At 37.5% G+C, this 13,810-nt stretch overlaps 1 protein-coding gene across 5 annotated transcripts in view; it reads left to right on the plus strand.

Moving 5' to 3' along the window:
* The window catches only part of LOC111862272 (patronin), a 101,962-nt gene that overhangs the window by 70,308 nt on the left and 17,844 nt on the right, over positions 1 to 13,810 (plus strand). For 3 of the 5 annotated variants that reach the window (XM_023847524.2, XM_023847526.2, XM_023847528.2), the window contains 5 exons: positions 2,431 to 2,667; positions 3,727 to 3,925; positions 6,153 to 6,260; positions 8,804 to 8,887; positions 9,530 to 9,628. In XM_023847524.2, coding sequence (XP_023703292.1) covers positions 2,431 to 2,667; positions 3,727 to 3,925; positions 6,153 to 6,260; positions 8,804 to 8,887; positions 9,530 to 9,628 — 727 coding nt within the window. The remainder of the gene's footprint in view (positions 1 to 2,430; positions 2,668 to 3,726; positions 3,926 to 6,152; positions 6,261 to 8,803; positions 8,888 to 9,529; positions 9,629 to 13,810) is intronic. The other 2 variants (XM_023847527.2, XM_023847525.2) reach the window with 2 other exon arrangements.

Raw genomic sequence — 13,810 nt, forward strand, 5'->3', positions numbered from 1 at the left:
GTTAAGGACTGTCACTTTTATTTGAAGCATGTTTTCATATTACACATATTTAACAGAATGCAGTGAGAAATGTGTGACTACATGTATTGTGATATCTGTAGTGTAATTGTCTTGTCAGTAGTAGATTTGTGTCTACAGTAAATGTATACAAAGCCCAGTGAAGTGTGCAAAATGACAGGGAACACACAGATAATTTGTATATTCCCGTCAAGTAGAGGTACTTCTTTGTTTTCAGATTTGGATTGCCACTTCGTCACTGTGACTAGACTTTGATTTATTGTCTCTTGCAGGTTGCTTTTGTTAGGCCTTTGAATGCAGAACTCATTCGCTTGAACTCACAAAAACACTTCTATATGTATCTGTTTCATATTTTGCTGCTTCTGTGATCAGCAATTGCATTTCATTTAAATATGGAGTGAAATAAAATTAAACCAATGTTTTAATTCATTTTACCTCCACCTTGAAAGTGAGTTGTTCAAGAAACAAATTATAGCATACCCCTGCATTGCAGAAAGAATATGTTCTTGAAATTTTGTCCAAATAATGAATTTCTATTCATGATTGTAAAAAGAACATGCTTTTTATCCATCAGAAATAATAGTAGGTACACAAAATAAAATCAAGAAACAACATTTTAACCTTTACTTGCCAAAAATTTGAGTGATAGGCTTGCTGGTGATGGAAAAATGGTTAAAAGCAAAGGGTTGACAGGCTGGATACTGGCACTGGGCTTCATTGCCTAAATCAGCTTCATCAGTTCTGGTTAACAAAAATACATTGAGGATTGGTTGTTGTTCCCAGTGCATTCTGTGCTTGTACAGCTTCATGTAGCAGTTCATGGCATTATTTAGTATTCTTGAAACTTCTAGACTTTATCCACAGTTGTGGTCATTACTGCTAATGATATGTACAACTTCTTTCTGGGCAAAGGATTTAGATGATTTGTGGTCATCTGAAGTGGAAGTCAGTGGTGCTTCTATAACTTATTCTTGCATTAGTTGTAACAAGGCAGTTATGTTTTTGGAGATGAACTCAACTCTCAAATTATCTTAAAGATCATTATAATTCTCTGGGTAACTTGGTGTGTTGTCTAAGGGGAGCATTGCTCTGTTGGAAATATTGTTAGGATAGTACTTTTCAACCAGAAGAAAAAAGAAACTGATAGAAAATTCATTTTCTGCTCGAGTACCGTATCACTGGTAAATCAGTCATGGCATAGCCCATCAGATGCCTAGAATTTTCAAAACTTTATAATACTGATATGGGCTTCAGTATGAAATCATCTGCAGCGTAACCATCCAGAAGCAGAATAAGACAGTTGACAATACTGTGATGATTGAAAGCCTGATGCAGATTGCTCTTCCATTGAGACAAATGTAATGTAAGGTATATGTGTCCAAAAGATTCCAATTTCATCAACACTGCATAGCCTGCAACTCTCTTAACTGACAATTTTCTGGAGTTCACAGAGGCATGTCTGTGAAGCTTCTGTGTCTTCAGTGACAATTTTGGCACTTAGTTTTATGTTGTATAAGTTATACTGCTTTATGAATTTATCAAACCACCCATTACTTGCCAGGAAAAGTTTGGCTTTGCTTTATAACAATTTTGCATTACAGTAAATGTAATTATTATTTGGACACTGCCCATCATGAAGTGCTGTGTTTGAGACAGAGTCCAGGATAATAGTCGTGTTTATTGTACCACTGCATTGTTGCTCAGTCAGATTGTATGAGTATTTGCCTTACCTTGCATAATCATCAAGTTTAATGGCACATTACATTGAATCTGATCTTCACTTGTCTTACTTTATCAAGCGTTACTTCACTTGTATGGATATATAATGTACGATTACCTGAAAGTGTAGTTGCTTGAATTTGTTAATTAGTTTTATCTTTATTACTGTGTAGTGTTCTCGCTGTGCATGTAGCAAGCCATAAAGATTTTGCAGCAGAACTGGATTTATATCCATCCTGAAGCCTTAATAATACATCCAGTTATCCATGTAGTATAATTCCTTTCCACGCTTTCTGAGGCGTACTGTACATATACCTGCACATGAACTTGGCCTCCTCAACTTAAGTAAGGGTAATGCAGTTGACAGTCTAATTTAAGACAGAAAGAGTAGCAACCAGTGTACCACCCATTTCTGTACTTTACTGATGGATGAAATATTTTAGCTTTTGGCTAGTCATGTATCCTGCTATGTAACTGACCCAAGCACACAGCAATCTCAGTTTCTCACAAATAATAATTTCTAAAATAGAAGTAGTTTCAGCTGAATCTGTTGTTGTTCTGCAGTTTGCGTTTAAAGAACTTTAATATTGTTCCAGAATTATGTAATGGTGAAGTTTTGTTGTCTCTGTGTTCATAACTTTGGAGTGCATTGTACAGTGAGAAAATATAAAAATGGCTGTTTTCATTTTGCAGAATGCATTGGATGAAATGGAGCGAAAGAAGGAGCGAATAATGATGCTTTCACTACAGCGTCGTCAGCAGCAAGAGGAACTGAAACAGCATAAAGAGCAGGAAACGCAACACCGTCGAGAACTGGAAAAGTTAAAGCAGGAAGAAAGAGAACGAAAGAAGGAAGAGGAAAGATTGCGTAGGGCTGCCATTTTGGAACAACACAAGCTCAAAAAAGCCATTGAGGAGGCAGAGCGAGAAGTAGGTGAATTTATTTTAATCATTAACCACATGTACACTTTTCTTGTACTTATCTCATGCTTAGGGATGTCCTGTGAGGCCGTTCGGTATGCGTGATGAAAGTTGCTTCATTTACGGTTTTGACATTGATGAATATTGTTGGGATACACTCCCGAAAAACAAACATTCTGTGTTTTGCTGAATGGTAGAATGCATGAATGCCATATTTATTTGCAGCTCTGCACATTTTTAACCAAAGAATCATATCTGAAAGTTGCAGTGTGTAAAATATGTGAATTATACTTCTTAGAATATAATTTTATGCATTAAATTGAGTTAGGAGAATTACAGCTACATCAGATTATGGACTATATGAATTAACCCTTTGACGTGGTCATTTAAATTCCGCGGCCGCGGCTCCTGCGGTAATATATTCAGCCGACCATTTAAATTTTGCTCGAAAATTATTTATTCATCATTGTTCTTAAATTCTATGAGATAGGAACATGAAACTTTCACTAAAATGATCTTAAATGGTGGTTTTATAACCTTACCTTATAATATGGGCGCCCTGTATCTCGGCCATGGAAGCAGGTTNTTAAGCAAGAGAAAATCTTGATTTTCTTTCTTTTCTGTGTAATTTATAGCCATCAGTTTAACTCGGCTGTTTAACTTAATCATTGAGATTACTTGATGGCTGTGCCAATGCATGACTCACCAGCACAGCCATCGCCACCATAATGACAAGTGCTGCCACCACGAACACCATGACTTATATTACTGCAGTCACCACCATCATGATGATCATGACTACTATACTGCCACTGCCACCCCCAGCACCACCGCTGCCTCCATGGACACCACCATCACAGTGGCTGCGACCACTACCAAGAGCAAGAATGATGATAATATTGATGTCAGTACGTTGGTAGTTATCTCCCAAAAATAACTGTAGAGGAGAGAAAGTAGTTGGTAGTGGTGGTATGATGGCATTGATGGTTGTTTGTGGCAGTGGTAATAAAATTGTAACGTAAAATTAATTTTGTTGCAACACAGTTATGTGCTTTCTACATTTTGTAGGGTAAGCTTCTGCCTGATAAAGCTGATCTTGTAGCCACAAAGCCCGTGCCCAAAATGCGAAACAAAACATCAGCAGGCTCTCGTCCTCGGCCAAAGACAATTCATGTTGACAGTGGTGGTGTAGGCAGTGGAGGAGATATGCCCGAAGGAATCCTGAGCCCTAGTCGAAGCAAAAAGGGCTCTACATCTAATCTCACAGGTAATCAATTGGTGTGTGCAATCTGTCTTATTTACATGTCTGCCTGAGTGGTTTGCAAGTCTAGCTAATGCAGAGAAAGAGGTAACTGGCCATTTCACATTTTTTTCCTCCTGTCCATATGCCCAAGTTGTAGTGTAATATTCAGTTTTAAGAAATTTATGGAACTAAATAACCAATTATTTTTGCATCAGCAGTTTGGACTGGGTTCTGTTTATTATATGATATTCCTTTTGACTCTCTATAAGCCGTCATCCGTACACAAGCATTGATGTACTGAAAGCATGATTTCAGTTAGACTGTTATATCTACAGTCCATAATTACAGTCATGAAGCTATTAAGTAGGATATAGTAAGCATTGTAACTACTGAGACATGTGTAACCACCTTACTGTGCTTGGGGTACTCAGAATGAAAGCCACCAGACTACCCTCACATATCTTGGAAAATGGGATTTAAAGTTCAGGAAGAGAATGGAATCCATGGCTGCCAAAACCTGCTTGTACTACTCTCATATCAGGAAACTCATAATGTAGATATAATTTACACTGGAAAGACCAACCGATCACACAAGGAATGGAACAGATCAAAAGGTCCGAACCTTCTTATTGATGATAATGCCTCATATGCCAGCTGTTATGGAATCATGAGTTACGAACTTTCAAATCAGGGTATATGTAAATATCAGTTTCCTATGCTTCCACTTGTTTCTGCAGGAGCTGCAGAAGCAGAAACCTACCTTCCCACTGTGATTGTGTTAACAGCTTTAAGAGATCACTGTTACATAATTTTCATCATTACTTTTTTCATCATGTCCTTCAAGGAGATAACAGAATTTTGAGCAGAGTTAAGTTTCTGAGAGGGTCATGGGTTTTTTCCCTTTGCTATCATGTCTAGACCATCTCTTTACCTGCATCCAAACTGGCCCAGGCATTGACACAGCCTCCTGGGGGCTTCCTTTCCTTGGCATCAAGCATCTGGAACTTTACCGCTATTTACCAAGATTAAGAATGTAAGAATGTTTAGATCTACATTTCTACTTTCCATTGCATCATTTTGGTGTGATACATAATGAAACACAGGGAAACATATTTTTGCCCTTGCCCTTGCCCTAAAAGTATTCAGAGTAGTGCATCTGGTGTTTTAAGAAGGGAAACTTAAAGCTGTACAGAATGAATAACCTTCAGTAACCTTCACTTCCCTGCACTTTAAGATAACTTTCAGTATTATAAATTCTGAAGGGTTTTGATGATGGTGTATAACACTCGGGACGACTGATTATTAGATTTTTCCATCACCCAGCATTCTAAAGAATAGCATTTTTGCAACTGGGTCTGTTTCTGGAGCATTGTACTCTTTTGAAAAGTGAACAATGTACAAAGTCCAAAAGCTCAGTAATCTCAAGTTCCAATACCTTGTTCAGAGAAATACATGCTTACATGAAAGCGAGGAAGGGGATTTGCTGGTGATTTTTGTTGTGAGCACTGTTAGTGTACATTCTTTGCACTGTGCCTTGTTTGAGACATTAAGTGAGAAAAATGAGATGCAGAAGTAAGATGGCATTCTTCTAAGGCATTATTTGTAAATAACATTTATAATGGTTTTATTACGTGATCTTCACTTATAGAAGCTATTGATATCAGAGTGCCAGGCAGGAACATTAGAGGCTTCAGTGCTTTGTTTTCATATAATGAATGTCCTGTTGGCTGCACCTTAGTCTCAGATGAAATATGTAAGCAATGTATTGTGTTCGACAGTCATTTTTTAACATCAGCCTTCTGGTTAATTTGGTTAATGGGTAGTTGCAGTATTTTATTACATTCAATATTGTTATGAACTGCATATTGTACATCTATTATGCAGTAGAATATCTTGATGTATGTACTAGATATTTATCCTACAGCTCTGTATTATTTCATTCATGTTTTATTTGTTTGATTGTGCTCACTCTATAATTGTTTCCTGTAACCATTAAGTTAGCATATAAAAGTAAAGTGAATTGTAAACTGGCAGGTGAGAGAAAGTTTGAATCTTATGTCATAAACATGGTCTACATATGTAGTGGTGGTGTTTTTCAACTTGTAGGTTCTACATCAGGTAAGTAAGTGCTCCATCTTTTCTCACTTAATGTACAAGCCTAAATAGAGAATATGCTTCTTATTTCTTGGTTGCAGTATTTTATTTTATGTTTCAAATGTTAAGTTGTTTGCATGTTTCTGTTTCCTCCCAGACACAGTTTTCAGTCCACACATGAGACGAGATTTTTACCGTGGCTCACAGGATAGCTTGGCTGACAGAATGGAAGAGCGCAGAGGTGTTGGAACCTCTTTGTTTAGAGGTGAGATGTGGAATTTTATGCACTGTTTTGTTGTTGGGACTTCATCATATATACTTCATGATTATATTCTGAAGAAGTGTAGGCTGTAGCCTAATAACAGGGGTTTCCTGAGGTGTTAAGCAGCTAGGAGAAGCTTATTTGTGTCTGGTCTTTTGATAAAATTTTGGTATATCCTTTGTTAGTCATGAAAAGTTTTTGTTAGGAGGCAGGCATGAGTCCCAAATGAATCTGCAGAAAGAACAAAGATGCAAATTCAAGTAATTAGATGGCAGGTAGGTTGCCTATTATGTTTTCATATCAGAACATTTTCCAGAACGCTTATTTGGCACACACTATCTCACACAGCGTTCGTAAGAAATAATAAGCCATACGATTTGAGGTTTTCACAGCAATGGTTATGAAGAGTTTTGTCTTCTTAGATATAATGCCATGCTGTCCATTGAAGGTCAACCAGTGTTTTTGAGGAACATATCTTGCTCTGCTTCGTACCTTCCTCATGCTAGTTTCTTGGCATATTCTTCAGGCTTGAAGATGTGGGCAATGCATTCCTCTGAAACATTGTTTGATTTTCACAGACTACATGGCATTACTTCCCTGAAGATAGAACTGTTTGATTTTTTTTTATGTTACCATTATTTTCTCCTGAACCTTTTGATGGCACCTGAACATAAGCTAGATATTTGAAATTCCTTGGCACTGGAAAGAGATTTGATGCATAAATTGAAAATTACCAACTGCTTCGTGATCATCAGTGAAAAATAGTAAATTATCACAAATATTTTAAAATTCTTAGACACCAGAAATTCCTTCAAGGGTGCCAAGATGCCTGTACTCATGTGGTTGTCAATCCTTATGTAGAATACAATATTTACTAACCACAGAAATATACTATACACTTTTAAGACTCAGTATTATGCATCTCCGCATTGATAGACAACTCAGAAGGTAAACATTGTAAAAATGTAAAGTTATCCCTGTGCTTAAGTAATTAAGTACTATGCCATTAAGGTGTATGGGGGAGTGGATGTATAGATCCACATTTTTTGGCACTGGCGCTAGTTGCAGGTGAGTGGTCAGCTTCATGCCCCTTTTGGTTTACCCCTGGAGAAAGAGTCCCAGGTACCCATTGGATAGGAGGCTAGGTAGGCCCCAGAGCTGGTCTGGACGATATGGAGAAGAGAAAATTCTGACCCTACCAGTACTCTGACCTCTTTGTCATCAGAGACAAACTTAGTGTTCAGTCCTGAACGTCAAGATCTGAACTAAAATCCCCCAAGATTTTTCTTGTTTCTTCCAGGAAGAGTGTTATTTAGAACCTCTTATTTCATCACTTCATCTACATATAAGATAAGAAATCCTGGCTTTGTGAAATGCAGCTGCATGTGAGCTTTGTTCTGTGTTCTTAATTTTTATTAATTCATGCTTGAGATTTGAAGTTTTCATGGCACTGCAGATTTGCATTGTGGTATTATTGGTTATGACACTGTGTGGTCTGGTACATGGGTACCAATGTTTTGGAAGAACTTAACTGTGTTTGTCTGCATGGTACTAGTTAACCAAATTGGGAAAGTAGGCAGCTAAAAAATATAAATATGGGGAAAATGGATCTGTAGGACAGGAATGACCAATCAGAGCTGGGAATGGCAAAGAGAAGATGCATCCCACGGTGGCTCAATGGGAACCATGGGCTCTGAAAGGAGCAACTTGTTCAGGACAAGGTGAATGAAGGGGTAATTATGAAAGAGTAGGAGGCTCTGAAAAGGGTAGTTATAAAGGGTGCTTTGAAGGCATGTGGGAGGAGAAAAGCCAGTTCAAAGCTTGAAAGAGCCCTTTTGTGTTCCTTCTGAGTGTAAATGGAAAGTCTCCATGACTTCAAGAAGAAATCATCATCCGTGTGCATATTGTTGGGATGTAGATCAGTATCTGTTGCTTTCCTTACGATCTAGACCATGCCTCTAGGCTGGACACAGGTGTTCTGCTGTAAGATTCAATAAGCCTGGTTATACTGTATTCTGTTACAGTTGACTTATTCAGATGATAAAGATGAATGGTGTTCATTGACCCTAGTTTCAATAGAATATCCAATTTCTGGACATATTATTGATTGAGGGAAGCAACTGAGATTGAGATTAATCCCAACAACATAAACAGGTTAGGTGGTTTCTCTCAGAACAGGTCATGGAAGTCTCTTATTTATGAAAGAAGGTTCCTTTTCCCTATCCCTTCCTCTACTTGGGTACTCCTGTCCTCCATGACTAGTTTCTAACCGCCACCCCCATCTCTGATATGTAACTAGTGGCTTTCCCAATTTGTCTCACATTTATTTTGAAGATGGAGGGATTATGTTCCTCTGAAACGTTTGTACTCACATACCATGCTATGTGGTGTCATAACCGAGAACATGAATTATCTCTTCAAAACATGCTTTATGATATGCATGAAGGACTCCTTGTTAAATCCTAAATCTTTGATAGCACATCAAATGGTTTGAGTTTAGATTTCGTTATTGTGTATGTCAAGGTAACACAGTGAATAACTTTCAGACTCACCAGATGATGGCCGAGGAGCATCGCCATGCCGCAGTGGGAATCAGTTGGGTCGAAGAGGTTCCTATAAAACGTCTAGAGGTCTGTATATATTATGTTGCTTAATTACACTGAGGTAGCAAGTCTCCAATAAGTTGTAGTCATTTATATGTCATTTTGTGTATTTGTGCCCTTCCCAGCAATACAGAAGGAAATTCAGTCTTCTATTGTAGCTACTTTGATCATTTTGTGTATTTGTGCCCTTCCCAGTAATACAGAAGGACGTTCTGTCTTCTATTTTAACCACTTTGGTTTTCAAAATCTGTTCACTGTACTCTAAGTGAACAAAACATCTATATATTGTCATTATAGTTAATAGGATTTTTTTTAAATTTATCTGCTAAGAATTGTGCAGATAACAGTATAAACCCTTTCCATGCTACACATGAGATATATCATTTAGAAACAACAGTCATTCTAGCCTAATTTTATTTACTGTTCAATAAAATCAGTGAAAGAGACATATCTTACTATTTGAAACTTTCAGCAGTATAAATTATTTGTTGAAACAAAAATATACTAACATAATATCTAAGCTACAAGTAAAATACAGTTTTACTGATAGCTTAATACAAAACACAACAGGATGCAAAATTTAAAGGTAGCAGAATATCTTTAATATGTACAGCATTGGAAGGGTTAGATGTTTTTTTAGTTATGCCTACAAGAATGAAATACTTACAGATACATCGGAGCCAGGTCGAATTAGAGGCCGGCAGAAATATCCCACTTATCAAGGGAACTTTAGGGGACGAAAATCAAACTCTCTCATGAATCTATGTGGTAAGAAGTTCTGATCCATCCATGGTCCGAGCATGTCGCTAAAATGTGGTGGACGGTTTTGTTTGTATCTTTCTGTTCTAGAGGCTTTCAACCAGTGATGATTGCAACAGATACCGGTGATGGTTCGGTTCGGGTTATGCACCAGAAACTAGTTCATTTCTATCTTAATTCTGTTTGTTTCCAAAACTTAACTGCATTAATATCACATGGGAGCACCCAGCTAAATGGTGTTTTGGAAATAAACTGCTGCTTTGTTCTTATCACTATATATATTTGCACTCAACAAAACTTGCCTAACCACGCACTTTGATAACCCTGTAGCTGGAGTCCAGTATTGCCATTTACACACCACCTTGTACTTTTATGTCACTTTAAGAAAATTTACACATGTGGCTAATGATAGCATAAATATAATAAAGCCTGCTTGTAAGAAACCTCAACATTTTCTTTATCATTTGCCCTTTTATATGTGTGTGTTCTAACCGGGGAACAAGATTTGTGTATGTAGAAATACAAAGGTTCCTTCACAAGAAAGCAAGAATTAGCAGTGTTGGAAGAAGGCTTGGTTAAGGTATAATTCGCAAGAAGCGATTAAGAGCCGCACGACTCAAGCCGCAACGGCTGTATGATTGCACCATTCCTAAGATGCGGCTGTAAGCGGGTAGATTTGGTGCAATTATTATAACTACTTCCCGATAATGAGAGGGAAACGCATGGATAAAAGCGGTGTTCTTCGTCTACTGATGCTCGAAGATGAGGAAGACGAAATTTTACATCCTGATATTGAACGAGAATGGTGGAAATACGTGTAGATCTGTGCATGACCTGTTCAAAGCAAGAGCGGAGGAGGGATTAAATACCATCCTAATTAATAGGCACCTAATGAAGGATGAATGTGCCACTAATTCAATTAAAACAATGTCTTCTGTGCTTGAAAATGCCATTGTTGTATCTTCTCGAAGCAATGTGACTGTGCGGCCATACTGGTCTTGTAGGCAGTCACCCAGCCACAAGAGACGCTTCTTGCGAATCATACCGTTAGGTCTGCTGTACAGTTAAGAGGTCTGCAGGGGATGAATCGTTCATCTGGTTGGCTCTTACAAGAACAACCTGGAAATTGTTAAATAAGGATCTGTAGAGGTAGTTTATGTCATTTTGGGTGGGTTTCATTCTTAGGATGAATCCAGGTCGACATTTCATAGTTGCTAAGCTTACATTACGTCACAAGATATATATGTTTCTTTCTGCCCTTGTGCACATATATATTATATCTATATATATGTGCACAAGGGCAGAAAGAAACATAATCTTCTCAGTCAGTAGTTTGTAACTGTGGTTTCTATGACGTTAATGGAGCCTCCAAAAATAAATCTAGGTTCCTAAAGCCTCCTCAGATACCTGAAGTTATACTGAATAGTGATAGGGAAGAATCCAAAAGTAAGAGTGCAATTGTTTAAATTGCAGATGATTACAAACAACTTTGGTAAGATCAGTCATTCTTGTAGCAGGACTGAACACCTTCACCAAATGTTTGTACAAGGTGTTCAAGTGTAGATACCACTAATGAAACACCACACAGCCCCGCTCTGCCTGATGTCTCTGAAGATGAAGATGAACAGAATGAGCCAGGTCAACAGACACTATAACAGCTAGCAAGTTCACTTTGGACATTGCTATCTCACCCTGGCAAGTGGAGAGTAAATGATTATGTGGAGGGTGCCAAAAGAAAGAAGAGTAGTGAAGTGTCACACACAGATAACGGCTCCAGACCATGTATCACTTTCTTCTTGTTTCTTTTGCAAAAGTTAATGCACTAGTGGTAGTGGACATTAACTGATACTATCACCATTACTGAGACGCACTGGCATTGAATCGTCTCCTGTATTGCACATGAATGAACATGAAATAGTTCCGTTCCTGACCATAACAGTACAAATGGGACACTGCGTAAGAGCCCAACTGACAGACTACTGGACAACATTGGATCAGTTTTACATATCTTACACCATAAGAATGGAATTGACAAGATGGACAAAAATTTGAACAAGCTGTGGAAAATACAAGATGTGTTTGAAATTTTGAATAAAGCATTTTAAAAATTCAACACCCTTCCAAACATCTGGCAGTTGATGAAATTATTGTTCACTTCCAAGGAAGAGTAGTTTTCAAACCGTATATTCTGAAAAAGCACCAACATTTCAGTATAAAAATACACAAATTATGTGACTCCACTGGCAACACATATGATGTGAAAGTGTACTTGGTGATGGGAAAACAGCATAAGGCATAAGACAGCTACACGTGCTGCAGTGACAGAACATGCGAGGGAAGTAGGATGCATCTGTTAAACTGATGAAAGTGTAAGCCTGAAGCCTCCAACCAAAATATAAGTGAGAGAAGCTTGAAATTTAGAAACTTCTAAAATTTTTATATAAATCTATGAAATTATATTAACAGCATTATTTAAAAAGACACTACTCAATCTGTGTTTTATTTTCGTAAAATCAGCGTGTACTTCATATTTTTCTTCTTCTGTAATATGCAATATTACAGTTTTTCATACAGCCAGTACTAAAATATAAATTTTCAAAAAAAGAAAACTGTAGGACTGGTCCCACTATGGCATTTAAATGCACATCATTTAAAGGTAAAGATGGATTTCCATTTGGTACAGGTTCTCTCTTCTAGGTGTAGAAACATTTCACAGTATATAACTCATGTACTATATGAGCCAATCATAATTTAGGATCTCATGCTACTGTGTTCGCTTCACAATTGCTGAGCAGTAATAGATAAGTGATAAATAGAGAATTTTGATAGGGAAGTGCCCTCTTTGAGAACAAAAAGGGAGAATACAATTAAGATGGAGTTCAGAATAATAGGTTATGAGGATGAAAGGATAGAACTGAGTTAGTACCATGTCCAGTGTTGGAATTTGGTGTAATGGTGTTAGACGTTTGAGTAACTAATAGTCTGTTAAAGCATTCTGTACATGTTTTGTTAACTTCCAGACTTAACTATTTCCTTAGGCCGCGCCATAGCTCAAGCAGTTAGTCGCTGGCTTCCTACACAGCGGCCCGGGTTCAATCCCAGTTCTGGTCAAGTGGGATTTGTGGTGGACAAAGTGGCGCTGGGGCAGGTTTTCTCCAAGTACTTTGGTTTCCCCTGCCAGTCTTCATTACACCAGTTGCTCCATAATCATCCTCACCTATCATCTGGGGCTGGTACAATAGGTCAGAAGTGGCCGCAGTGCAAGGGACTTAGTCCCACCCCACTAGCAATAAAAAAAATAACTATTTCCTGTTTGTGACAGGAATATTCTGCCTCAGATAAATTCCAAGAAACACAGTACAGAGGAAAGTTGTACAAAGAGGAAACTAAATATTCATTCAAAGTAGTTTGACTTTATTTCTCATTCCCAACCCTATCTATTTCATCTTATTGGAGGTAATTTTATGTTTGTTTTCTCTCTGTGCTCTTGGGACAAGAGATGATTTTTGATGAAGACAGGTTTTACTATATTTGTATCTGTGTTGTCTCTGGTTTTGTGGTGTGCTGTGTAATTTGCACATTATTGGTGTTGGCATATTGTAATAAACTAATATGTGTTTCAAGATAACAGTTTCAGTTCTGTTGGTAATAATTTAAGTCATAAGCTCAGTTCTTGATATATATGTGTGAGTACATGAGTGCGTGTGGGAGCCAGGCAAGATTCAGTTGTGTGAATATGTATAGGTATTCTGTGACTAACAACCTGTGCATAGCGTATGTTTGTTTTAACTAAGATGCAGTGCAGAGTTACTCAGTATGATTTCTTTTGCATCTTCATTGTTAGTGAATGAATATCCCCTTGTAGCTTATAATGTTTTGGACCAGGAATTATCAGACTCAATACATCTGCATTTATTTCAAGCTTATGAGCACTATCTTTCCTTTATGTCAGATATACATTACAGTTCTTGTAATAGTGATGGAAAGAAGTGGAAACAAATGCTAGCAAAATAAACTAACATCCATCAAGGGGTAGTCAAGTCATCTGTGCTTAGTTATGTTTTCATCTTAGTGACTTCAGTCATGAATTTTTTTACTGAAAATTTTCTGAACTGAATTACTGAATTGCAGTTAATTATTTCATTACAAATTTAAATAACCCAAGTGTGGCATTGACAAAAGATTTGTTGA

Source organism: Cryptotermes secundus, unplaced genomic scaffold (genome assembly GCF_002891405.2).
Source record: "Cryptotermes secundus unplaced genomic scaffold, Csec_1.0 scaffold88, whole genome shotgun sequence".
Classification (NCBI taxonomy): Eukaryota; Metazoa; Arthropoda; class Insecta; order Blattodea; family Kalotermitidae; genus Cryptotermes; species Cryptotermes secundus.